Source organism: Rhinolophus sinicus, chromosome 15, assembly GCF_057876585.1.
Source record: "Rhinolophus sinicus isolate RSI-liver-muscle chromosome 15, RSI-T2T, whole genome shotgun sequence".
Taxonomy (NCBI): domain Eukaryota; kingdom Metazoa; phylum Chordata; class Mammalia; order Chiroptera; family Rhinolophidae; genus Rhinolophus; species Rhinolophus sinicus.
Window position 1 is genome coordinate 76,286,162 of NC_142515.1, and position 25,304 is coordinate 76,311,465.

At 49.7% G+C, this 25,304-nt stretch overlaps 1 protein-coding gene and 1 long non-coding RNA gene across 11 annotated transcripts in view; one reads left to right on the plus strand and one right to left on the minus strand.

Annotated features, from left to right (window-relative positions):
• Window positions 1–22,153, minus strand: part of RANBP3 (RAN binding protein 3) — a 51,394-nt gene extending 29,241 nt beyond the window's left edge. For 3 of the 10 annotated variants that reach the window (XM_019710781.3, XM_019710780.3, XM_088792311.1), the window contains exons 1-2: window positions 22,025–22,148; window positions 4,021–4,076 (exon numbers count right to left, since the gene is read on the minus strand). In XM_019710781.3, coding sequence (XP_019566340.3) covers window positions 4,021–4,076; window positions 22,025–22,046 — 78 coding nt within the window. In that variant the 5' untranslated portion in view covers window positions 22,047–22,148. Of the gene's footprint in view, window positions 1–4,020; window positions 4,077–22,024 lie in introns of all 10 variants that reach the window. The other 7 variants (XM_019710778.3, XM_019710777.3, XM_074337662.2 and 4 more) reach the window with 6 other exon arrangements.
• Window positions 22,154–22,330: 177 nt separating this feature from the next.
• LOC109434067 (uncharacterized) lies at window positions 22,331–23,934 on the plus strand. The gene is made up of 2 exons (XR_002135770.3): window positions 22,331–22,470; window positions 22,771–23,934. It is a non-coding gene; the product is annotated as an uncharacterized LOC109434067 (long non-coding RNA).
• The last annotated feature ends 1,370 nt before the right edge of the window (window positions 23,935–25,304 follow it).

The following is a 25,304-nucleotide window of genomic DNA, read 5'->3' on the forward strand; positions in this document are numbered from 1 at the left end:
TTTCATCAGTATTTCTGTAACTACTTTCATCAGTATTTCTGTAACTACTTTCTGTCTTTTTACCCAATGGGCATTATCCTGCCAGTGCAACCTCAAAGCCACCCCCTTCATATTAACAAACGTCTGGAAGATAAACTGACTGCAAGAAAGTCATCACAAACAATAAGACACCTACATGGGCGGCCGGATGTATCAGGTGGTCAGAGTGTGAGCTTTTAACAACAGGGTTGCCGGTTCAATTCCTGCATGGGATGGAGGGCTGCGCCGCCTGCAACTAAAATTGAAAACGGCGACTGGATTTGGAGCTGAGCTGCACCTTCCACAACTAGATTGAAGGACAACGACTTGACTTGGAGCTGATGGGCCGTGGAAAAACACTGTTCCCCAGTATTCACAAATTAAAAAAAAAAAAAGGCTCCCTAGATCTAAATGTATTTGTAAAAAAAAAAAAAAAAAGACACCTACAAAAGGAGATTCAAATTCTCTTCACATTAAAGAGAAAAACAAAAAACAACCCTATCTCCATTCAAGCCAGTTAATAAAAAAAAGTTTCGTTTTTTGCCTCTAAAACAAATGTATGTAGTAAATGTGAGAATTTCATGAAGAGCGCCACCTTGAGGAAGCCTGGGACATGGGCGGAAGTAAAGACAATTCTGAGCTGTCTGTCAGTCGAGGCGTTAGGACCAGAACTCAGACTGTCCGAAGTTTTCTCTGACATGGGAGGAGAGGAGAATTTGAGAACTCATCCTGAGACTAGGTGACACCACAGGCTGTCACGTGGCTGGCCACGACCACCAATTTGTAGGTTGCTGAAAAAGAACGGCTGGTTAATGGGATTGACAGAAAATGCCACGTGGCGAAGCTTAATTTTTTTTCCTTTTGTTTTTAGATCCTTTATCTCAATCGTGATTCAGTAATAACAGCTGGGGCTGTTGTGCACTCTCCCTTGAAGAGGGGACACGGGCTCTCTGAAGTACCTCTCACTGGGTGTTTTACTGACAATGAAGTTAATGGTCTGACAGTGACAATGGGACTTCTTGATCTTTGTGGATCAAGAAGTACCTCAAAATATAGCTATAAGGGACATTTTGGTGACATTTAGGACAATTAAATATGGACTATATATTGGAGATTTCTGAATTAATGATCATTTTCTTAAGGGTGACAATGGCAGTGGGCCATGGAGAGGAACGGCCCTATTCCTAGCAGACACCTGCGGGCGTATTTAGAGAACCGTATTTAGAGAACCGTCCGATGGGTGCCACTTATACTCGAGTGCTTCCAGCATGTAAGACAAAAACAGTAACACTGAAGTCAGGTGAAGGACACCCGAGGGTCCGCACTACCATTTTCCTAACTTTTCTGAGGACTTGAAATTTTCCAAATAAAAAGCTGAAGAGAAAAAGGAGGAAAAAAAGTTCACTCGGAATAAAAAACGACAGCAGCCCGAACAGCCATTTCCCAATTCTGCTTCTGCAGCGTGAGGAGAGAATGAAACTGGCAGGGTTTCAAACTCGCACTTTTGTCAGAAGTACTGGGGCTGCTTCCTGAGAGTCTGCTCTCCCGTCCTGGTGGAGATGAGAAACCACGGGAAACCAGGCAGTGGTCTGAGTTACTGTTTACTTCCCGCCTCACTCTGGAGCTGTCATAAGCAACAGAGAAAGATTCTGTGTCCATTTGGCCACTGTCCACTGGCAGCGCAGAAAGCGGCGCTAAAGGACAGTTGCCGAGACTCCTTTGGCTTCTGCTGTTCAGCACGCAGGTTTTCCGTCCCCTTTGTGATCCTGTGGCAGAAGTGGAGAGCTGCACTCTGGAAAGCTGGAGAGCAGTTATTTGTAGCAGCCCATTTCGAGTTGGCTCCGAGTCAGTGCTGTGATAAGAATGACACTCGCACATCTGTAAGACGATCAGGACGTCTTCAAGCCGGTCTTTTGGTTCAATGTCACCTGCTTACGTAATGTGCATGGACTTTGTAAAGGTCATACACAAAAGTCAGCCTTTGAATTACAAACCAACAGAACTGTGAAAACAGTACTCAAATAGGAAATAGTAATTTTAAAAGCATTTTCAAATCAGCCAAGCAAATATTACATTTTAGTTTTTCATCCAGCTGGTTGTCTGAAAGTCTTTAATTTTAAAGAATCATTAATGCTTATTACTCATTTGAAATCTGGGGTTGGCAAACTTTTTGTGTAAAGGGCCAAATACTAAGTATTTCTGACTTTGAAGGTCATATGGTCTCGGTCCACATGACCTGCAAAAACAAAAAAACACTTAATTTCACTCTGCTGTTACAACCTGAACGCAGCCTCAGCTACTGTGAAGGAGAGGGGCATGGCTGTGCGCCAATAAAACTTTATTTACAAGAACAGGCAATGGTGGCGGGTCTTAGTTTGCTGACACCTGTTTTAAACTAAGAGTGGTTCAAAAGATGATGATGATAAAACTGAAAAATCTAATTGAACAGAAAACCTGAGAAGAAACTTTGACATCTACAAGAGAAGTCGCATACATCCATTTCTAACAGCTCGAGGCGCTGCATAGCCCTTCAGTGACTGGCCCTCTGGAGGAGGGCGGACACTGGGCTGCATGTATGTGTCAGGGCCTCAGGTAAAGGAGATGGCAGAGGCTGATGTACCTTGAAAGTACCACCTGGAAATCCAAAACAAAATGGGAAGAAAGTTTCCTCAGGCTTTGTGTTTCTTTCTTCAGCAAAGAAGCAACAACGGGAAAGTTTAATGTGAGAACAAGCCTAGTAGATAAGTCCCTGCCAGCACAGAAGGCTCCCTGCGACGGGGTTGGGGGTCGGAGTTGGGGCAGCTCCTTCTCCCTCCCGCCCCCCTTCACGCGCACGCACGCACACACGCTCCTCCTGGCACAGTACTTGAACGTTGCCCAAGAAAACTGGGCCGCACAGACAGGAAAGTCTCGGCTCTCTTCTCAGGCCAAGGGATGGAATCTACAAGCAGGAGCTGGGCTGCCAGCGTCCCAAATCACCAGACCAACAGCCGCCAACCTTGGAGCTGGCCACCCTGCACCCGGCCACCCTGCCGGGGACCGGGATCCACCAGAGCACCTCGCCTGTGGACCTCGAGCCCTGAGCCGCTTCTCAAATGCTGTTCTCATCAACCAGACTGCAAACAGATTTTGGAATACACCAAGTCCAGCGCAGCATGTGGTCACTCTGAAGCCTTTTGCGGGCACGAAATGACACCTGCTGTCCTGGGGCATGGGTGGCGAGGACCTATCCTTTTTTTTTTTTAACAAATAGAGGGAGTCCTCACACAAGCTTGGGAGACATCGCCACAGAACACCAACTAACTCTGGACACAGCCCCAAGCTTCCACACTGTTTTGTCAGGGAGGGAGACAAATATAAAACCGGTGACTTCAAGAAAAACAACACGCGGCATCGGAATGTTGCGGTGGCACGGATCAGGCTCGTCTATGAAGGTGTGCCTATGAAGTAGGCAAGGTATTTCCAACAACTGTGCCCAAGACATTTAAAATCCAAGAGAGGGAAGCAACCCGACAAAGATGGATGGTAAATATACAATGCAAGCCAACTAATAATTATTCTACTCATTTATGCCAAGTTGGTTAGGGCCAAAAAATCCCCATAAAAATCTTTAATTAAAGGTTCTGTTTTTCCCTCTTAACCACCATTGCTCTCTCCTCTCCCTACCCACCTTTTCTCTCCCTCCTGTCCCTCCTCCTTCCTTTTACCTTTTTTCTCCAACTCTTCTCTCCTACCAGTTTTCCTAATGTCCAGCAGTATTTCTAAATTGAATCATTAGGAATTAGAAGGAAGCTTTCCACCATCATTTTTTAAAGCAGGGTGTCTGAGCCCTTTCCAAACACCCAACTTAATCTTGCGCCGTGGTCACCTAAAGCCACTGGACCTTTTTTCTCTAAGCTCAATGTGAAGGCTTAAAGGGCAGAAGCATCCTTGGCCATGTGACCTGGGAGAGAGACCTCTTGGAGAAAACAAATGTGAAGAGAGAACACGCCGGCCCCTTACCTTTTGTCCTTTATCCTTCTGAAACACAAAGACGGGAGGAGCAATGGCAGGCTTTTCTGCAAAAAGAAAAATTGGAGTTTTTGCCCCCAACACTATATTCATACAGTAAACAAAGCTACATTTGTTTGTAAAAAGTTAAAAACAAACCCAATATGAAACTAGTAACTCCAAAGAAACATCAAATTATTTAGAAAATAGTTGCATGACGTGGGACCGTGGGGTGTTCAGTTTGTGACAACGCGACACTTAACGGGAGGATACGTGTACATGTTACACACCAACAAAAAGGCTTCAAGACTCACTTAGAACAGGCCGTGTCACTGACCAAGGGACGTGGTGAGGAATGCGGCGAGCTGCGGGTGTCCGAGCTGGCTGCTGTTCAGCAGCACCAATGGTGGCTTTGTAGAAACTTGGCCCTGAGCAGTCAGATCTTAACGTGGCACCTCCCCAATTTCAAATGTTGAAGACCAGTTTAGGTTTTTCATTTTTCTCAAATTTGTAGGCCAGTTGAGGCCAGGGGGCAACCAGGTGGCAACCTCTGCTCACACAGCCCTTTGGAGAGCTTACCCCGGCCGAGTCAGCCCAACGTTCCCCTGGGTCTCTAAGTGATCACCAGTTACTGCAAAAATAATTTATGGGGTTGCAAGTCTGAGAGTCCATCTTGCATGGCTGCTGCTGAAGAAGAAACCCTTTGGGGTGTCCTGTTACATGATGGGACCAGGGCGATGCTGCCTGTTGTTTTCAGGCAACACCATTTGTCTCCTATCCAGGGATAGCCCAGGATAGGAGATTCTGGACGAGGACCACTTTAACCCCCAGGGGGGCCCCTCATTGCCTCAGGCCTGGGCACAGTGGCTCTGGGTGCACTCAGGGACCCTGTGGGGTGTGCCCAAGGTCTCCTTCAGCATTCAGGGGAAGAGTGGACGGGAAGCCAGTGGAGTCATGAACTTGGGGAGCCCCTAGTCGTGGAAGGCTGAGATTACCCAGGAACCTGCACACACACACACACAGCAGTGCCCCAGCAGGACGCGCGGCATGGTTCATGTGGGGAGCTGCTCAGTGTCTGGTCTGGTGTGTCAGGGAACCGTCCTTGAGAAGAGGTGGCTGTGCTGAAGTCTCAAGGACAAGAGCCCGGCAGGGACAGTGGCAGGTGTGAAGGCATGCAGCCCAACAGCAGACGGTGGCCATGCTGAGGATTTGGGGAGTGTTGTAAAAGGAGTGGGGGAAGCATGGAGGTTGGTTTAAGTTTAAAGAGAGATCAGTTTGGGGAAGAGGGTGACATGGGCAGACTAGCTAGGAGGCCACAGCGATTACCCACAATAAAGATGGGGTGAAGACAAATTTTGAGGTGGAAAAGGGACAAGACTGAGATGATCAAATGGATCCTATCCTACTCCACCTCCCAAAACTCCTACTCCTTGGAGAAGCGGGACAGATGCCAGTCTTGACCTTGGGGCAATGGCCCCTGGTGGTGACCATTCCCTCCGCTGTGCTCACTGAGGCTATACCACACCCGGTTCAGTCACCTCAATGGTCCTCAGCACGTACAGTAAACACAGGTGAACAACACGTGTGAGACCAAAGTGCTAAAGGAAGAAGGGGGAAGGGTTGCCAGTGAGGCTTCTGTGCGTCCCTAAGCAGCCATCTCCCTGCACAGTGTGTAACTGCTGCCCGACAAACCACGACGAATGAACGAACGAACGAATGAACAAACGAATGTGCCTATACCAGGCAATACATGACAGCCAAGGAACGCAGGATGGACTCGGGACAACAGCAGTTTATCCACACCACATCTACCACGGGGAAGCCCAGAGACCTTCTCACGCTGCCTTTACCCCACAAGCCCAGCAGCAGGGGCTGAAGGTCTGGGCCTCAGCCTCACTTCTGCGTTCGACTCCTGGCCAGCTGCACGGCGCTGAGGCACACAGGGAGGAGCCAGGGTTTTGGCAAGCCCGGCCCCCACCCAGCCCCCCTATTTTCTTTAGAGAACCATCCCTCCCCCACCTCCACATTTCAGATGGAACCCAGCCCTGGCTCCAGACCCGAGGAGGAGAGTCCTGCGTGGGGATACTGTGGCATGTGAATGAGGCCAGGCCACTGACTGTGAATGCGACTTGGGTCCAGGACTTTTGTGGGAGCTACTGGGGAAGAGGAGCTCTCTCTGCTGGGGTGGCTGAGCTGGTGGGAGGTAACCCTGGGGCTGCCAGCAACCATGTGTCATCACAAGGGACCTTGGACTGGCTGGAGACAGAAGAGAAAATGGAATCCTGGAGACACAGCTGGAGGCGCTGGGTCCGGCAGGCCCAAGGCTGACCCCGTCCCCACGACTTTTGAGAAAGTCATCAGATACTGACTTTTGCTTAAGGCACTGAGCTGGATTTACGCCCCTTGTCTCTAAGCCTCCAGCCTGAGAGGGGGAGACTTCATTAAACACACACTCTGTTCCCTAGAAGAAACCTTGGACGGGCCTCCCAGGGAAGCGGAGATGCTTTTTTCTCTTCACCACTTGATAAACTATGTATTTATGGGTTTATGGTCTTTCTCCCCTACTAAGATGTCAACTCCAGGAGATGGGAGACTGCCTGGTTTCCCTCTCTGCCCTGTAGGCTGAGAACAGTACTTGGCACCCTGCAGGAATTCAACAAACATTTGATGGAGGGATGAGCAAGGGGAAGGGGCACTGGAGAAAATGACTGCCAGGCTAGTAAGGAAGGACTAAATGGACTGGGAACCATTTGGATGGGAGAGGAAGAGCTTTCTGATCTGCAGGCACACAAGAGGGGCTGCATCTGTGGGAGGCCTGGCTGCCTGTGGGCGCCTGAGACAGAACAGGACCACATGGCATGAGTGGGGAGAGGTCCCATCTGAGGGAGAAACAATTCTGCACTACAAGTGAGCACGTTGTTCAGCTGGGGGCAGAGGGAGGCTACAGAGGGGACATGGCGGTCTGGATTCTGGAAGCAGCCACCCGAAGAACAGGAACACAGGGTGAGATGCAAGCAGATCCAACCTTACTAACTCCCGGCTCCTGCCCCCCCCCCCCCAGTTCACACTTGCCTTCGTTCTCTGCACAGCAGCCAGAACACTGGTGCTGAACGCACGCTTAAAACTCGGCAATGCTCTCCCAGACTAGGGTTGTAGCTCCTTCAGCAGACAGGCCACCGCCACCTGACCAGTACTGTGCTGTGGCTCTGTCCCCCACACACCCAAGGCTTCTGTCACTCTCCTAGACCTCTGCCTGGTTTAGTCCCTCTGCCTAGAACACATTCTCACCTCATCTTTTATGGTCAACACTCACTCATGTATTGACCGTCTCCTTCAGGAAGCCCCCAAAGCATGCTCTGGCTTATATTCTGTATGGGTCACATGGAGGCCACCTGTCAGGGAGGCCGGGGGCCCACAGATAGGGCATTGAAAACAGCTCTTGCCCCAGCCTGTTTGCCACCCGGTGCGTCCCACTTAAGAATCATTCAGTAAATGTTTGAACTAAACCCCTCTGAGCTTTTTTTATTTTTAGGTATTTATTTATATTAATTTCAGGTACTCTCTGTACTTATTCACATGTGTAACACCAGCTGTTACGTAATCACATAAATATTTATTAGGCCCTTACTCTGTGCAAGGCATCACGGGAAAAATGGGACCAGGAAGCCACGGGACAGAAAACCTTAGGGCAAAACATCTGGTTAGAAGGGAGGGATGCGTTTGTATATAGCTCGTAATGGGCTTGTGTATCTGCTCAGTGGCAGCATCCGCCCCTGGAATATAAGCTCCGGGCGAGGCCTCTGTTGTATTCACCTCTATCTTTAGAGCCAACATGAAACACGGCTCAACAAGCAGTTACAGAGTGAATGAAAGGTCTTCCATTGCCAGGGCGCTGACTGAGGAGGCAAGGGCTCTGGCCGACCACCTCGGGTCCCACTGGGACCCCCACTGCGGGCAGGTTTAGCAGCTATGACAAACCCAGCCACTACACTAAAATGCAACAATGACCTTCAGTCAGCGTTCCACCAAAACCACAAAGCACCAGAGTTACACACAATTCATTTCCACTCAGCTCCAGACGGGCCAGAAGTCCATAAATTGCAAATTAGTGTCGGTATTACAAAATGACAACACGTACCCCCTTCCAAGTAGGATGGGCTTGCATTTACTGGAGTGGCCACAGATGGTTTTTTTTAACTATTTCCCACCACCAAACTGTTTCTGGTTGTCACTGAAGACCAGCATTTGCTCAGCTAACTGAAACCCAAGTTTGGGGAACGAACATGGGATAGAAGCAATGAGGCTCCTGTATGAACTGCTTGACGTCCCAGCTCAGCCTTCCTTTCACAAAGAGGGGAAAACCATCACCCGAAATTTCTAAAAACCCAGACCATCACAAAGACCTAAAATATTACAACGTTAATCAAATGTAGACTATTTGATCCAGGTTCTGCCAACCAGTGTTTTTTTGTTTTCTGGTTCTATGCAATGCTCTCTGATCAAATCAGTTTGTAAAAAACCAGCCAGCCTGGAGCGTTGGCTCACACTTCAGCATAGGAAGGGTTAAGGAAACCAACAGTATAGTAACCTGTTTCACCAACTGTTCCCCTAAGTTATCTAACCAGAGAGCCCCCTTTTCAGAACACCCGGGCTGAGGCCTGAGAACTGTGTTCTGTGGGTGACTGTGACCCACACTGGTGTGAAGCAGGGGGGATTCAGAGCCCCTAAGTCGCCTCTCACACGGCCCCACCTGCGGGGGGGGGACGACACATCAGGTGCTTTGATCTCACTGCAGCTTCCCAAGGTGCCACGTCCGAGTCAGCTACTGCCCGATCCGAGCCCTCCCCACACCCTCCCCCACAGGCTTCTCTTCAGCTCCTGCGCTCTGGACAGCACCCAGCCTGAGCCCAGCCATGATCCCAAATAAGGACCCAAAGTCCCAGCCTCCCGACCCCCGAGGCAAACTGTGTTGGGGGCGGGGCCACTGGCCAGAAGCTGAAAGGAGTGAGCCACTGATGACATCCCGGCCCAGAGCGCAGCCCCGCCCCTCCCCGTTCTCCTCCAACTAACTGTGAGGTTCAGATGCAAAACAGGACGGGACGGCCCAGCTGAGGGCAGGGCCTGTGTCAGGGATCTGGTCTTTGCAGCCCCAGTGACTAGCACGGACAGGTACCCCGGGCACGGAAGCTGCAAATCCCACACCTCTGCCAGATGTCTGGGTACCCCCCCCCAGCCCACACACACACCTGATCCCCCTTGCGGGCCCAGCTCCCAGAGGCACTGCTGGCATGGCCGTGACTGGCAGGGTGCCCTGCCCAGCCAGCTGAGCCTGGGACCCACTCCCCAGCTGCACCTCTTGCTACCTGGGCAGATTCAATCATAACATTCATTCAGCAACTACCACTGTCAGTAATTCCACACACCAAGTGTCCACTGTGCACCAGACATCATACTGGCTTCTAGGGTGTGGGGGGTGACACGGAGAGACATGTCCCCTGCCTTCCAGGGCAGGACCTCAGTCTTGAGTTGAACATTATAACACAGGGGAGGCACAGAGGGACCCAGTGTGGAGCTGGGCACCCAGCCTGGTGAGCCTGTGGAAAAGGAGTGAGCTGGGGAGTTTCTTGGAGGAAGTACCACTTAAGATGAGCAGCATTTAACCAGGTGACCAGGAGCAGGGAGGAGTCATCAGAGAGCAAGCATTGGAGGAACTCCACACGGCGTCCTCCAGACCCGTGAGGACAGAGGGGGAGCAGACCACCCCAGCCCAAGGAGACAGAAGTAGAGTGTACCCCTCCCCTCATGTTCACATCTGCATGGTCCAGTGTACCTGTTCCTGGAATGTAAACACCAAACACACTCAGGCAGTTCCTTTGTTGAGAAAATGAACCAAAGTTGGCACAAAAGAAGGCGGGGGAGCCTGAGACGCAGGCTCCCTCCTGACCCAAGGGGTCGCAGACCATTCTCCCCGCAGAGAGTGTAGGTCTCTGGGTGGGAAGGGGGTCTGGTCTCCAAGGTGACGGTCCGTTTTCCTAAAGCAGAAATTACTGACCTGGGGCCCTGGGTCCTAGAGAAAGTCCGCAGTTGGATTGGGTGCAAGTGTGGGAAGTTCTAAAAGCCCCACCCTGAAGTCATGCCCATAATTTGGTGTACAATGTCTCCGTCAGGTCAAAAGGAGGAGTTTTAAATGGCCCTGTGCTTGAGAGAATTAAAACAGTGGGCTTCTAGGTACCACGCCTACCAGGGTTTTATCTGTGTCTTTTCTGCTCAGAGACTGACTAGTGGCAAAACCTTTAAGACAAAATGAATTATGTGTTTATTTCAGAGGCCACAAGGAAGGGGGATGAAGAGAGGCAATGCCCGAAGTGAGTCTAAGAAGGAACTAAGAAGGAAGAGTTCCCAGGGAGAAGGTGGGTGAGGAAAGGAGGTGGAGTCCCTGCTGCAAGCAAGGGCAGGAGAACAGAGAGCTGGCCTGGACCCCACAGCTGGCCCAGGGGTAGAAGAGTGTTTCCCAGCCTCCAGGGTAACAGGTCTTGGGATTCCGTCTTTAGACTTCTTCCAGTCGCTTCCATGTTATTCACAGCAAGGACATTCCCACACCCGGGATGGAGTCCCCCCGGGGTCCCCCACACCCGGGATGGAGTCCCACATAGGCCAGCAGTCATCGGGCTCGCAGCATTTAGGGGACAGGCAGGTGCTCGGCACTGCATCTGCATCATCTTCCAGAATCTTCCTTCACAGTCACCTTAGGAGGTAGGTCATCCCAACATCTTTACTTTACAGAACAGGGGATGGAGACTCAAGAGAGGCTGTCTAAGCTGGGGCCGGGTCTCTAAACCAGGCGGGCCTGGCACCTGAGCCATCCATGCACCACAAGTGCAAAAGGAAGAAGTCATGACCCGTTTGCTTCTTCCCGTCTTTTCTGCTCAGGTGGGCCTGGGAGCTAAGAAACAGACACACTTTTCTTTCAAGAAATAACATCAGGAATAAAGCAGCTGTCAGTTACCATTCTAAACATCCGTGGAAGAGTATAAATGAGACTGGAGGGCGAGCAAAGGGCTTTGGGGTGGCCCGAAGCTTTCAACAAGGCGTGTGGTCATCTGCCTCGCTCAAGTGTGCACTTAAGCCGATAGCCGATCCTTTGGGTCCTCAAGGAAAAAATCCAGACACATTCCAAGGTGCATACTCAACGCAGAAACACACTGCGCTGTCCTCATTTGTCAAATGTTTAACCACATAGTGTACTGTGTAACACATTTAGGATCTAAGCTGAAAACATTCTCTCCACTGCCCCCTTTCACATAAACTTTCCTTCTTCACGCTGCGGAGGGAGTAATGTACACAAATACCAAAGGCAGGCCCTGTCTTGCAGCAAGCTTTGGCACCCCCCTGTGGCTGCCTCCAACCTTTGTCCCTGAGCAGCTCTGTTAAAATGAAATATGCAGACCTAGAAAAACACACAAAGAAGGGAATCTGGATTATCTTTCCTGTTCTATTTATTCCCCTCCTAAGTGAGGACTCAAACACCTGCCAGGAAACGTCCCTCTTCTGGAAAGCCACTTGGAATTCCTGTCTAAAATGTCAGCAAGGTACTTGTGTAAAATGAGCTTTAATCCTGGGCTGATGTGTCTTCATCTTCTTATCTGTGTAAAAAATATGGAAAGCATCTTGCCAACACAAATAACAGTATTAATACATGGCAACTGCTTTAATCCTGCGACACCATCTCAGCCCTGAAGTTTTTCCTCAGGAATTATTATAAACAGTCCTGTGCAGCAACATAAAGGCGGATTCGTCAGTAATGTGTCAACTCTGTTAGCAAACGAATTCTTTGCTGAAGAATGACCCTGATCGCAGTCATGCTGTTGCTAGGTGACAACGCTCTGGATGCTAGTGTGTCACACACTCAGTGGCCGCCCAGCCCAGCTGGCGGAGGGTGACGGGCCCCTGAATTCTTTTTTTGGTACTCAAATATATTTCTCCTCAGGCAACTCTCAACTGGTCTCATGGACATCACAGGGGGCACAGTTTTGGGAGATGATGTTCTCTTTTATTTTATGCACGTTTTTTCCCTGGAATGCTCTTCATCCTGTTATCTTCACCTACTGAAATCCATGACAGTTTTCAATTATTTCTTCAATTTTCAATTATTATCTTACCACTGGACCCCTTATACTTCTCACAACACCGAGAGCGAGCAACGCACACTTGATTTGGTGGTGGATACTTCACACACCCAATCCCATTGAATGCCACGCAACTCCCACGGCAGATGTCACTTATCATCTCTAATCTGCAAATCATGAAACAACACTGACAGGCCTTTGGCAGATGGGTGCCTTGCCCAAAGTCACACAGCTGGTAAGTGGGAGAGGTGGGGACCAGAACCCTAAGTCTGCCTGTCCGAGCTGGGCACCTCATACCCCCACTCCCCCCCCCCCACCCGTTATCTCCCTAAGGCCAAGCAGCAGTCTGCCTTCTACTTATTGGCCCTGCAGCCAAACCCTCCACTCTGCCCACCCACCCAGACTATGCTTCTGGGGGAACTCTGTGCCGTGAATCCAAGAGAAACCCCATAAACCTATTCAATAGATCATACAAAGTCGGCGACTTCACCTAAAACTACTGAGAAATTTGGGGATCCAGCTTTGACAGCATTTTTCTACTCTGCTACCAGAGGGCGCAACCCCAGCACAGCCAAGGTGAAGTACAAGAGGCTAAAGACTGGAGAAAAATTCCAGTCAAGGCTACAGACATCCCCTCACGGGAAGGAAATCTAAGGACTACATAACTTTTGCTGAGGCTGCAGACCGAAAGTGATGAAATTCAGGAATGCGGGCTCTGGTTTTTGTGTGCATTCAAACTGGCCTCAACCACTGTGGCTGGGCCCCTGGGCAAGTTAACTCCCGTTCTCCATACACTGTCCTCGTCTGTTCAACAGGGATGGTTTGTCCCAGGCAGTTTTGGGAAGGACTGAATGAAGTGATGCATATAAAGTGGTTGGCACAAAATATGAATTCTACACTGGTGTCATCATTATTGTAACTACACGTAGAAAACTGCAAATACTTTGATGCCGCCTTAAAGTATGGGGCTTGGATTCAAAGACTGTCCCCAGCCCCTGGGCTCTCGACAGTGACAAATGCCTCATGTTTGAAGGAGGGTTTGGCCCTTCCAAGAGCTGCTTGGACGCTGGGACACCGCAACACAAACACTCAGCAGCTCAGCACCTCGCAAGACCTTCTGAGGCTGAGGGATTCACTGGGGCGAGATGTGATGGGGCCAACTAGACAAGCCTTGCTCCCCGCAGCACGATTTACTGAGCACCTACTATGTGCCAGGCACCCTGCTCAGCACTGCAGACAAAAGGCCCACGAGGGCACAGCTTTCTAGTGGGAAAAGAAAACAAACAAGTTCCCAGAGGCATGGGAGACAATCAGACAATTCTGGAGATGGGTGCTATAAGGAAGCTACAGCAAGAGGTGGGAGTGACAGGTAGACGGCACTGCAGGGAGAGGGGGAGGTAAGGCCTCTCCAAGGTGACAGCTGAACCTCAGACATAAAGGAGTGAGCGGGTAAAGGCCAAATATACTGGACAGAGGGAACCCCAGGTACGAAAGTCCTAAGGACAGAAAGAACCTGGAGGCCAACATGGCTGAGAGTTTCCACAGGAAAGGTGGGAGGTGAGGTTGGGGAGGGGGTGCCGTGATGAGGAGTCTGGCCCGCTCTTGTGTAAGCGAGACCAGGGGAGGAGGACAAGTGGGGGAGCGACGCGATCTGATTACATTTCTAACAGACCCACTGGCCATGGTCCTTGTGTGCTTCTTCCTCTTCGTGTGTGTTAGGAAAGTTCCGGAACAAAATGTTGGCGATTACCACCCTGGGAGAGGTGAGGAGACTGATGCCAGGGAGGCAGGAACAGAGGCAAGGGGACCAGGGAGTCTGTCCCGGTGAGAAGTGGCAGTGACAGTGATGGCTCAGGCGAGGCTTGTGGCCTTGGAGACAGGCCAGAGTGGATAGAGTGGAGGATTTTGGAGACAGAGCCTGTTGGCCCCTCAGGTGTGGGGATCGAGATGACCGTCATGAGGCTGTGAAGGTCTGTCAGTGGCAGATGCTGGCAGCTGAAATAATTCTCACTCCTCTGCCAAGAAGACTCCACAAGCAGGGTGCCCTCTGCCGTGGCACTGATGCTGAGTAACCCAGGCGCAGCCACCACTGTGAACGCTGTACAAGTCTTTCTCCTCCGAGCAAAGGGGAGTCTGTTTGCTCGCTCTTGCCACCTGAGAAAGCCAAACTTGCAAGAACTGTTTTTCCCACTCCCATGCTGCTGTGACAGATGCAACACAGGTATTAATTTTGGGTCCAAAATCTTCCAAAATTCTGAGTGGCAAACTCGGCCAAGGCATTTTAAACTTACTGCAGAAGCAAGGTCTGCTTTCTAAACACATGCATGGAGTACTTACTCCCTTCTCTGCAAGTCCCTATTTTTCTGTGCCACAGTGAGAGCAGACGTAGTGCCCTACATGGGTCAGTTTTCAGGAGGACAAGTGCCCATTAAGTTGACAGTACTGATCCACTAGAAAGGATGACCACAAGCTCTTCGACCCAATGGCTGGCGGTAGGCACGCTGGTACCGGCCGACTGTCCCTGCTTACATGGCCTTGGGCCCCAGCTGGCCCCCTCCCTCCACCCCTCGTGAAATAAAACAGCCTGGACCCGGAGCACCTCTGAAGGTGCTTTCCAGCTCCGACATTCGGTCAGGACCTCACCTTGGACCTGAAAGGTCAGGGAAAACACTGTTCCTCCTTAGTAACAGGGCTATGAAGCCCACGAAGCCTACTTAGTGGCCAAAAGGCCACAATGGAAAAGAAACGTCAGAAGGGTGAGTCCTAAGCTCTAGTTGGCAAACAATTTATTCCTGGATAGTTTTATTTAATCTTACAGCTCAGGAGTTCTCACTAGGGGTGATTTTGTCGCCCCCCCCCCCCCCGGGGCAATGGACAATGTCTGGAGACATTTCTGGTTATCACCAGGGGCAGCAATTGCTAATGGCATCGAGGAAACGGAGCCCAGGGATGCTGACTAACATCCTGTGATGCGCACGATGGTCCTCCAATCACAGAGAACGATCAACCCCAAATACCAGCGGTGCCGGGGTTGAGGAACCCTGCATTCATTCTCTGGAAGAAGACCGAGTCAGAGCAGTAACTCGCATCATACACCAGAATCAGTTCCCGATGTGTCAGATGGCACAAACCAGGGAGATCCCAGCTTCTCAGTTACCTCCTTTCTCCCTCCCCACTCAGTGTGCGTATTTAAATGTATGCAGGACTAGGATTTAGTAGATCAGATAATTACAGAACCCAGAATCTCCTGCGGTGGGGGTGGGGGTGGGGGCAATGGAATACCCTAAGCCAGGGCTAGGGAGTCTCAAATGGGGGTGATTCTGCCCCTGAGGAGACAGCTGACAATTATCTGGAGATATTTTTCCTTGTCATGACGGGGGTAGGTGGGTGCCATGGTGTCATTTGGTAGAAGTCAGGGATACTGCTAAACACGCCACAATGCCCAGGACAGCCCCCACTAGCACCCCTGTCAGTACTGCTGAGGTGGAGAAATGCGGCTACAACCCCAAAGGAGCTTTTTCTCTGCCCAGGCACCCAAGCAGAAGAGGAACAGCAGTCGTAACTGACATGGCCCACATGCCGGTGTCAATGACCCGACCTGTTTTCTCTCATACAACCCTCAGACTTGATCAGCTTCATTCCCGTTCCACAGATGCAGGAACTGAGGTCAAACAAGTAAGTGGCTGAGGCAAGAAACAAACCGAGGACAGTCAATCCAGGCACTTCCCACTGGGCCACAAATTATCTACCACGGCCTGCCACTCACTCCTCCCAGTTTAAAATTCCCCTGGAGCTGGAGAGACAGGGAAGAAACCCACGTGGGTCTCCCTGCAGGCCCCACTCAGGCCCTCTGCACTGGGGCTCCGCTATCACATGCCAGCAGTTCTCAAACTTGTGAATTATTGAGGATCTCTAAGAGCTTTTGTAAATGTGGGATACAGCTTCTGATACTTACCACATTAGAAATTAAAACTAAGAAAATGTCAACACTAGTTAACTTATTTAAGTCAGTAAAGGATTACCTAAATAATAGTTTTATGAGAAGTAACTATTTTTTGGGGAAAAAAGTGAGAAAAGGGGCATTATTTTACATTCTGACAAACCTGTCTAATGTCTGGCTTAATAGAAGACAGCTAGATTCTCTTATCTGCTTCTCCAGTCCATCTGTCGCTATTATAATCTCCGGAAAAAACTCCACGGCCCATTCACAAGAGAATGAGAGTGAAAAGGGCAAATGATGGCCTTGTATTGTTAGGAAAATAGTTTTGAACTCACAGTCCCCTGGAAAAGGTGGGGACACCTGGGGACCCTGGGCCATGCTGGAGAACCGCCACCACACGCTGCGCTGAGTACTAGTACTCGAGGCCACTGACTCCTGCATTAACTGCAGGTTGTCAGCTCTCTGCTTGGGTTCTTTGGTAAAACGTACCCTGAGTGGGAAGAACTACGTCTAGAGGAGTCCAACGGGGTGGAAACCCAAACGCCAACCCAGGTCAGGCAGGCAGGCCCCACACTCGGCAGGGACTGGGGGTCGGCGGCACACAGTGTACCTTAGGGGTAGCGGCTGCTCCTCAGCCCTGGCAAGTCATATTGTGCAGGGATGCAGGCCGGGGCTGGCCCTGGTTTTTCAAGAGAAGTCAGAAACCTGGTTTATTTTCCCCCCCAGAAACCTCAGAATTCTTAAGTGTTGGCTCCTAATTAAAAACAAAGAAAAACCTAAATGGGCCAAATTAAGCATGTCTGCTCACCCCTGAAACAACTTGGTAAGTTCTGCCTGAAGTTTTCGACTCTGGCTTCATGTCATAAAACACCTGTGGGGCTTTTTAAAACGACAGACCCCCTGGACCCCACAACAACCTCTGAGGGTGCGGCCCAGGCATCAGTTTCCAGTTTCCTCCACAACCTCCTTAAATAAGTGTGACGCGCAACCAGGGTTAAGACCCACAGTGAATGCTGTGCAATAGCATCACGTGCCAAGACAACCAAGTAAACTGTGCCCACGTGGGGCTGCCCTCGGAGGCACTGTGCATCTAGTTTGCTACCCAGCAGTACTGCAGTCACACTAAACGGGACTCCACGGGACCACAGGAAGGTTACTGCCCACAGGTGGCAGAAACAAGTCCCGTTCAAACAAAGAACTGCTTGCCGCCCACACTGCCACTAGGTCCTGAATAGATAACGACACAAACGCATCTGCCTCCTGACTGCTTCAAAGTACCATGGAGAGCTACCAAAGCTCTGCCAAGTCAGTACCAGCCACCTTTGCCATCAACAACATGAAAACTGAGGAAAGCCAAACCAGCCTTGAAAAATCTCTAGACGGACACTTGGTCAAGCTAGATCAGTGGTTCTCAACTGGGGACAACTGTGTCCCCCTAGGGGATACTGGGCAATGTCTGGAGATGTTTTTGGTTGTCATAACTGGGGGAGTGGGGAGGGTGCTATTGGCATATAGTGGGTCAGGGCCAGAGCAGCCCCACAACACAGACTGATCTGGTCCCAAAGGTCTAGTGACAAGGCTCAGAACCCACAGCTAGATGATTATGCAACGAAAGGCAAGAAGGAAAACTTGGGAGGTCCGCCGGCCCAGCTCCCGCTGACCTCCCATTATAAGCTCCCCCAAGGGCTAGCTCATTCAGTGGGGTAGACTCACCCACACTATTCAGACTCACTTTTTAACAATTTCTGCTGAGCTGAGCACTTAAGCTAAATGTGTCTACAATATGAGGCCACTGTAGTGAAAATACTACCATTTACTGTTTATTACTGTGTGTGGACACAGGCGCTAAATAATTTACGTGCATTAATCCATCCAATGCTCACAGCAACCATGAGATAGATGTGATCATCATTATTCCCATTCTACTGGTGAGGAAACTGAGGCTCAAAAGGGCTAAGAATTTGCCTTTTATAAGGCAGAGTCAAAACAAATCCTGTTTATAAGGCAAAGCCTGTGCCCCACCACTGCTTTATACCAGTGGGTCTCAAGTGCCGGTGGTTCTCCTCACTCCCTGTCCCCCTCACTCCCTGTCCCCAGACATTTCACTGTCTGAAGACATTTTTGGCTGTTATGATTGCTGGGGTAGGAGTGCAGGAGACGGTGGGTGCTACTGGCATCTTATGGGTGGAGTCAGGGATGCCGCTACGCTGCTAAAAATCCTATAAGGCACCAGGCAGCCTCATGACAGAGAATCACCGGCCCCAGATGTCAACAGGGCTAAAGTTTTTACCTGCTTTTACCATCTCTGATTTCTACCACGCATGTCCATAGGTCAGCAAGGCTTCATGTGGATGTGGTGCCTTTTAATGCTGGAATCTAGAGTCCAAGAATCCCTACAGCTCAAATACACTCTGCTCAAATACATTTTATTCACCCCCTTCCCATTCTTCTTTACTTTACCAGGGTCAAAATGCTGCCTTCAAATCCTGATGTTGGTCTACAATGCAGAATAACTCCAGAGATAGGATGAGTAATGAGTGTGGGATGTATCAACAGCGACATTTCAAGCAGAAGAGAATATCCAAAAAACTACAAGTGTAAATCAATCTCTCTCTCTCTCTCTCTCTCTCTCTCTCTCTCTCTCCTAGGGGAGAAGCATTTCAACTGGACTTTAAAAGTCATGGGCTGCAGGGCTACCAAGGAAGGGCTGTGGGAGTTGCCGTCACCATCCCTGAAGAGATCACCAAGGCAATGAGGGCCATCAAGATGCTGCATTGGATACACCACTGGAAATGTTTCTTTGTACGAAAGAACTCCTAACCTTTCCCACTCAAACCAGTGGTTCTCAACCCTGGCTGCATATCAGGGTCACCTGTTCTGCTTTTTAACTGTACAGATGCCCAGGGCCCACCCAATGCCTCACAGAATCAGAACAGGTGGCTGTGAGGACTGAGCATTTGTGATTTTAAGGAAGCTCTCCAGGACATCCTAATGTCCAGCCCTGGTGGCCAGCTACTGCTTCGGACTCACACAGAGGTGGCAATAGCCCAGAGAAGAGAGGCCGAGGGTGTGAGGAGGGACCAGCTTAGGATCCCACTCTGGAAAGACATTAGCCAAGAGGGCGTCTGGAGCTTAAATAGCAAGCGGGAAAGCACACTGATGGGGTAGTCTCTAAAGCTTCAAAAGGCACGGCAAGGAATCTTAGCTTACACAGTGGATAAGAAATTAAACATCCAAGCCAAATCCACAAATGGAGTCAAGAAATGACCAATTAAAGGATGGCAGGGATATGTGAGGCACAAACATTTCCTGAGGACAACTATGCCACAACTAGTATCAAAGGCAAAGTACTACTGTGTTTCCCTGAAAATAAGACCAGACCTTATATTACTTTTTGCTCCAAAAGACACACTAGGGCTTATGTTCAGGGGATGTCATCCTGAAAAATCATGCTAGGGCTTATTTTCCAGTTAGGTCTTATTTTCAGAGAAACACGGTAGGTGAGTGAGGCCTTTATTAGGCAAAAATTTTAAGTACAAAGCATTCCATTATCTATTTTACACTTACTCTACAACTATGCAGTTTACAATTGACAGCTCATGTGTCAGTGTATATGCTAGAAATGGTATCCCTGGAAAATAGGAATCCGTAATTTTCCCTTTATGCTCAAAGTATACCTCACAATAAAGGTCCTCACTGATGAATTCATTCATTCATTCATTCATTCATTCATTCATTCATTCATTCGACAAACATTTCTTGGATACTTATTCTGTGCCAGGAACTGTTTAGGTGTAAGGGATCCATCAGTGATCATGACAGACGGAAGGTTTTGCCCTCATGGAGCTTATATTCTAACAGAAGGGTAGTAGTTGAACAAACAAGTAAACTTAGCATGCCAGATGGTAATAAGTGCTGTGAAGTAAAATAAAGAAGGATAAAGGGGATAGGGAATGTGGATACAATTTAAAATAGGTGGCCAGAGAAAGTCTCAATAATAAAGTAATATTATTAAATATTATAAAGTGAAGGAGTGGGCCATGGGGATAAATGTCGTAAAACTGATTCAGGCAGAGGAACCAGCAGGTCCAAAGGCATAAAGGAGGGAGTATAGAGACCACTCAAGGGACAGTGAGAAAGCCAGAGTCAGCGAGAGAGTGGTGGGAAAAGAGGACAGGGAGGCTTGGAGGGGCCACTCTGGTTTTTGGGTTGAGCAATTGATAGGTGTTAAGGGTGGAAGGGAAGCCCAAGGGGCAGCAGTGTTGGTGGTAAGTGGTCACCCTCTGGAAATGTTTTGAAGGAAGAACTGACAAGATTTGCTGTGGTATGTAAGAGAAAGAGAGGAGTCAAGGGTGACTTCAAGGTGTTGGCCTGATTCAAAGAACGGACTTACCATTTACTACACTGGGGGAAAGACTGTGGAATGGACAGGTTCTGGAGGAAAGACAGGGATTTTGTTTGATATGCCTATTAGACATCCAAATGGAGATGCTGAATATGATGCTGGATATCTGAGCCTTGAGATCAAGAAACTGAATGGGTCGAAGATGTAAATATACACAGTTATGTCATACTGATTCCCATTCGTCCAGTCCCTCTTCTGCCTTTAAATGGATCTTATGAATGGAATGCTCAATCCTCTATGGGCTCCTTTATCTTACAAAAGATATGTGCATAAAATGACATATTTTATGCGCATATCTTTTGTAAGATAAAGAGGGTAGAAGGTTCTGACCTCATTGATTCACATCCCTGCGCCTTACTGTGTGGTCTGCCTTGGACAAGTAACCTAGTCACTCAGTTTTCTCACCAAGTGCACGGAACTACACTACCTACCTACTTCATGGAGTTTCTGAGGATGAGTATTAACCAAGGTAACATACCGTGATCAAGACTTGAACAATATTTGGTACCATCCCAAAAGCTCCACCAGGGTGAGCATTTATCACTATCATTCATGCATTCGTGCAGTTCAGTCTGGAAACCTCAGGATACCCTTGGATAGCTGGGAGCATGGTATAGGGAGGGAATCAGGACCAGGCAGGGAAATAGCGCGCCTGTCGCTGTGCACCTAGAAACGGAGGGAACTAAAAATAGGCCTCGGAAGTCCCGAAGCTACAGCGATACCAACACCACTGTTGATTTAAGCAGACATCGGCTTATGGAGTGCTTTCTATGAGGGATTCTAACTGTAACCTTGTCAAAAACGCTCAGGTGGGATGTCAGCGCTCCGCAGAGGAGGGAATCGCACAGTCTCTGTGTTTGTCTCTCTCTGCAAGCGCAGCAAAAAGGGCCAAAGAGAAACCAGGGCTTTCAGCGGCCCACATCCTGCGGCCGGGCCTAAAACGCAGGGAGGTGAGGAGCGACTCTCAGGTCACTACGACGGAACCGGGAGAACTGGGGGCCGAGTTCGGCGTGGGGGGTGAAAACAAACCTGGCGTCCTCCGTTTTGGAGTTGGGCAGGCCCGGAGAGGATGAGAACCCACAGGACTAGGGGGTGGGCCTGCTCGGCAGCCAGGCCAGGAAAGGGGGAAAGCCCCGGTCCCTGGGAACGAGGGGGCGGGGAGGGAGTGTGGCGTGCAGGGCCCACCACCAGGCCCAGAAGTCTATTTACATCGGAGACCGAGGCGCTGGCGCCGCGCCTCCCACCCCCTTCAGCCTACGGCCTGGTCCGCAAGGCGGAAGGGCCTCAGAGCCGCGGCCCCAGCGGCCTCCCCGGCTCTCTGGCCGGACCGTGGCAGGGTCGGGGCTGCCGGGAGTGATGGGCCGGGCTGGTGAGCCCGGCCTGAAGGGACGCAATGGGGGGCGGCTGCGAGGCCCGCTGCGCCACTATCCCAGAGCAGATGGGTCCCCAGCACTCCGGGGTGCTCACCCGTCGCACCTGTGGCCCCTGGACCTCCCTCCGCCCGTTCCCTGACCGCCAGCTGGCCCCCGACGGCGCCTCCCCTACCTTCGTTCGCCAGGTCCGCCATTTTACTTCCTTAAGCCCTCCCACAAGGCCCCGCGCCGGCCCGGGCTCGCTTGCTTTCTGCCAGAAACTCCCGCGCGTGCGCACTTCCCTAGCCGACTCCGAGCGAAGCGGACAGCTCGCGCCTGCGTGCTGAGTCGGGTGCGGAGTCGAGCTCCCGATCGCGGTCAGGCCTGGCCAAGCTTTGAGCACGCGCCTGCGCCCTAACCGTCCCCGCCTCCTTTTCCCGCCGATCGAGGGGTATGGACAGGGCAGGACGCATGCGCAGTGGCTCTCCCGCGCGTCGCGGGCAATACGGAACGAGCGTTCTGTGAGCGTGCACGGCGGGCACTGGGTCTTGACGCCCCTGCTTTTTGCTTGTTTACCGTGGGATCCCCGTGGTGGGAGAGTGAGCCATCTAGGGCGCTGCGATCGAGGCCTTTTTCTAGGTAAATCCCTGGGTCTGCGGAGGGGGTACTTTCCACACACGCAGGCTGGAGGCCAGAGGGGCAGGCCTGCCGGACAGTTTTGGGGCTCCCTGTCACCTCAGGCTTAAGCTTCCCCTTCTAAGGGGCAAGTACATTGGGCAAATGCTTTCTTGAGGCCACATGGGGGAGGTGGCTGTGGTTGAGGGGGAAGCAGAGGTCAGAGGTTAAACATTACTGACCAAAGGGGTTTGTGTCAGTGGGGGTAGTGGGGCACAGGAAGGGAGACCCAGCGCAAGGGACTTGATCTCTCTGACCCACCAGAATGAGAGTTCCAGGACCTCCAGACCCTGACGCTCTGAAGGGAACAACGCCTGCCACGGAGCAGGGCCTCGAGTTTTTTCTGTAAAATGGGCTGATGAATCCCACAGGCAGATGTGAGAATGTTGGACACCCTGGACTCTTTCTTGACTCAACCTGCTATGACTCTCTCAGAACACCCTGTGGGCTCTGCCTCATCTCCACAATCCAGCCCAGATCCACCCGTTCACCAGCTGGACTGTCTTCACCCCAGGCCAGACCATCCTCATCTTTATCCGGGAAGATTGGATGGCTCCCTCTCTCCTTCCATTCATGCTTCCAGAGGTCCAGTCTCTGTTCTGCACACAGCAGCACGCAGAGGAATCTTTAAAAAATGTAAATTAGATGAAGAGCACATCTTAAGGCTTCCAAGGGGCTTTCTGCTAAGAATCAATCCTAAACCTCTTATTGAGGCTACACAGCCCCCTGGCTGTGCTTTGCCCTGGTGCTTCCCTTTGCTCATTGCGGTTCAGCCACATGGGTCTTTCCATCCTTGGAGCACACCAAACTCCTTCCAGCCTCAGGATCTTTGCCTTCGTTGATCCCTCTGTTTGGAACTGTGTCCCATGTCTCACCTAGATTTGAGTCCCAGTTCCACGCCTCCTCCAGAGTGATCTAAACCAGGAGATCCTATAGCTTATGGGCCACATCTGGTTTGTGAATGAAGAATGGTATTTTTAATTGTTGGAAAAAAAATAAGAGTAATATCTCATAACATGTGAAAATTGTATGAAATTTAAATTGCGGTGTCCATAAAGTTTTATTTGAAAACAGCCATACTTAACTCAATTTACATATTGTGTGTGGCCGATTTCCAGCGGCAACAGCAAAGCTAAGTCCTTTTAATAGCCTCTGGCCAACAAAACTTAAAATTTTACTATCTGGGTCTTTATAGAAGTTTGCCAACCTCTAATCTAGGACACATGTATCTACATTGTTGTCCTGTAGAGATCTGTACAATCAGTGTGTGTGGGGGTGGTAAATGTTAAACAACTGCTCTGAGAGAGAATGTGTGTGCAGTATGTATGTATGTATGTGTGTCTCTGTGTGTATAGTTTATTATAAATCTTACTGATATTCTCCTATCTCTTAAGTCTACAAGACAATAAAACAATAAATTGAACCCTGGTTTGTAGTGCTGATTTTCTTGGTATTGTTGGGGATGGGGGTATATTTAATAACTATTAAAATTCCCCTCAACTTTATTTAATAGACACCCGAATTCTGCTACCCTAGATTTCTCCACCAGGCTAGAAACACAAGCCACAGACCTTGAGTTAGAAATTCTCCAGGAATAGCTAGAAGGTCAATGCTGGAAAGGTCCCCGGGGATCGTCAAGTCCATCTGGTGGCCCGCAGTGCATGGACTTAGGTTTTCTCATTTCTAACTTGTTGGTTTCATTATATTCATTATATTTCATTACATGTAACTTCTCTTGGGTAAGTCTCCTTGGCCTTTGCTAAATCTGAACCCTCTGACCTTGAATGAACTTAATATTTTTCTTTGTCTTTTTATCGGTTTAAATTTACATTAAATAGATACTGTATGTCACCATTTAAAATAGAAAACCACACACAAAAAATAGGAAACCACAAAGCCATGAATAAGAAATCATTGTAGAAATAAACAGGAAAACAAAATAAGGTTTTTAAATTCTGGGTAGATACTGTATCTGCCAAGGTGCTGAGCCCCAAGCCTGCTTTTTCCTTGATGTAAAGAGAGATTAGCAAAAGTATTAGAGAGGGATTTAGGTATATTAGCAGTCAACTGAACTTTCTCCTTGACATGATGAGAAGGCGTGAAAGAGAATTGGAAATGGGATAACTATAATCCATGTGATCTGGTGTCATTTAATGCCATGTCTACATGTCTCCTAAAGTCATTTCATACGCCACAGTCATCCCACACTTTGGGGAACTCCCAGCAACATGTCATCACTTGCTAAATATAACCTAGTTGTGGTTTTTCAAGGCACATTAAGGGATGCTAGCAGGCCAACTGAATTTCCACTGGTTTCACAATTCTCGTCACAGTGCCAGCGGCGGCCAACATTGGGCCCCTTTGGCCTCCTTTGCTTTTTAAATCTGGTCTGTAACAATTTAGTCAATGTTTATTTATTAAGCAAATATTTATTGATCACCTGCTGTGGTGGTTTTAAAATATGGCCCCAAATTCTTTGACCCACTTCCCAGCAGGAGGTGAGGTCTCTGTTCCCTTCCCTTTGAGGCTGTGCTTGTTACAGGCCCATCAATAACAATACTGGAGAAATGACACTAACCTACAAGGTGAGGTCATAACAGGGACAGAGGATGTGACTTCTGCCTGCTTTGCCGGAACACATGCTCTTAAAGCCTTCAGCTGTCTTGTAAGCAGTCCAACTGTCCTGAGGCTGCCATGCTGTAAGGAAGCTGAGACCACAAATCCCGAGAGAACTGGCCAGCCTAGTACATCCCTTTCCTCACCCACAGGGACCATGAAAGATAAATGATGGCTGCTGT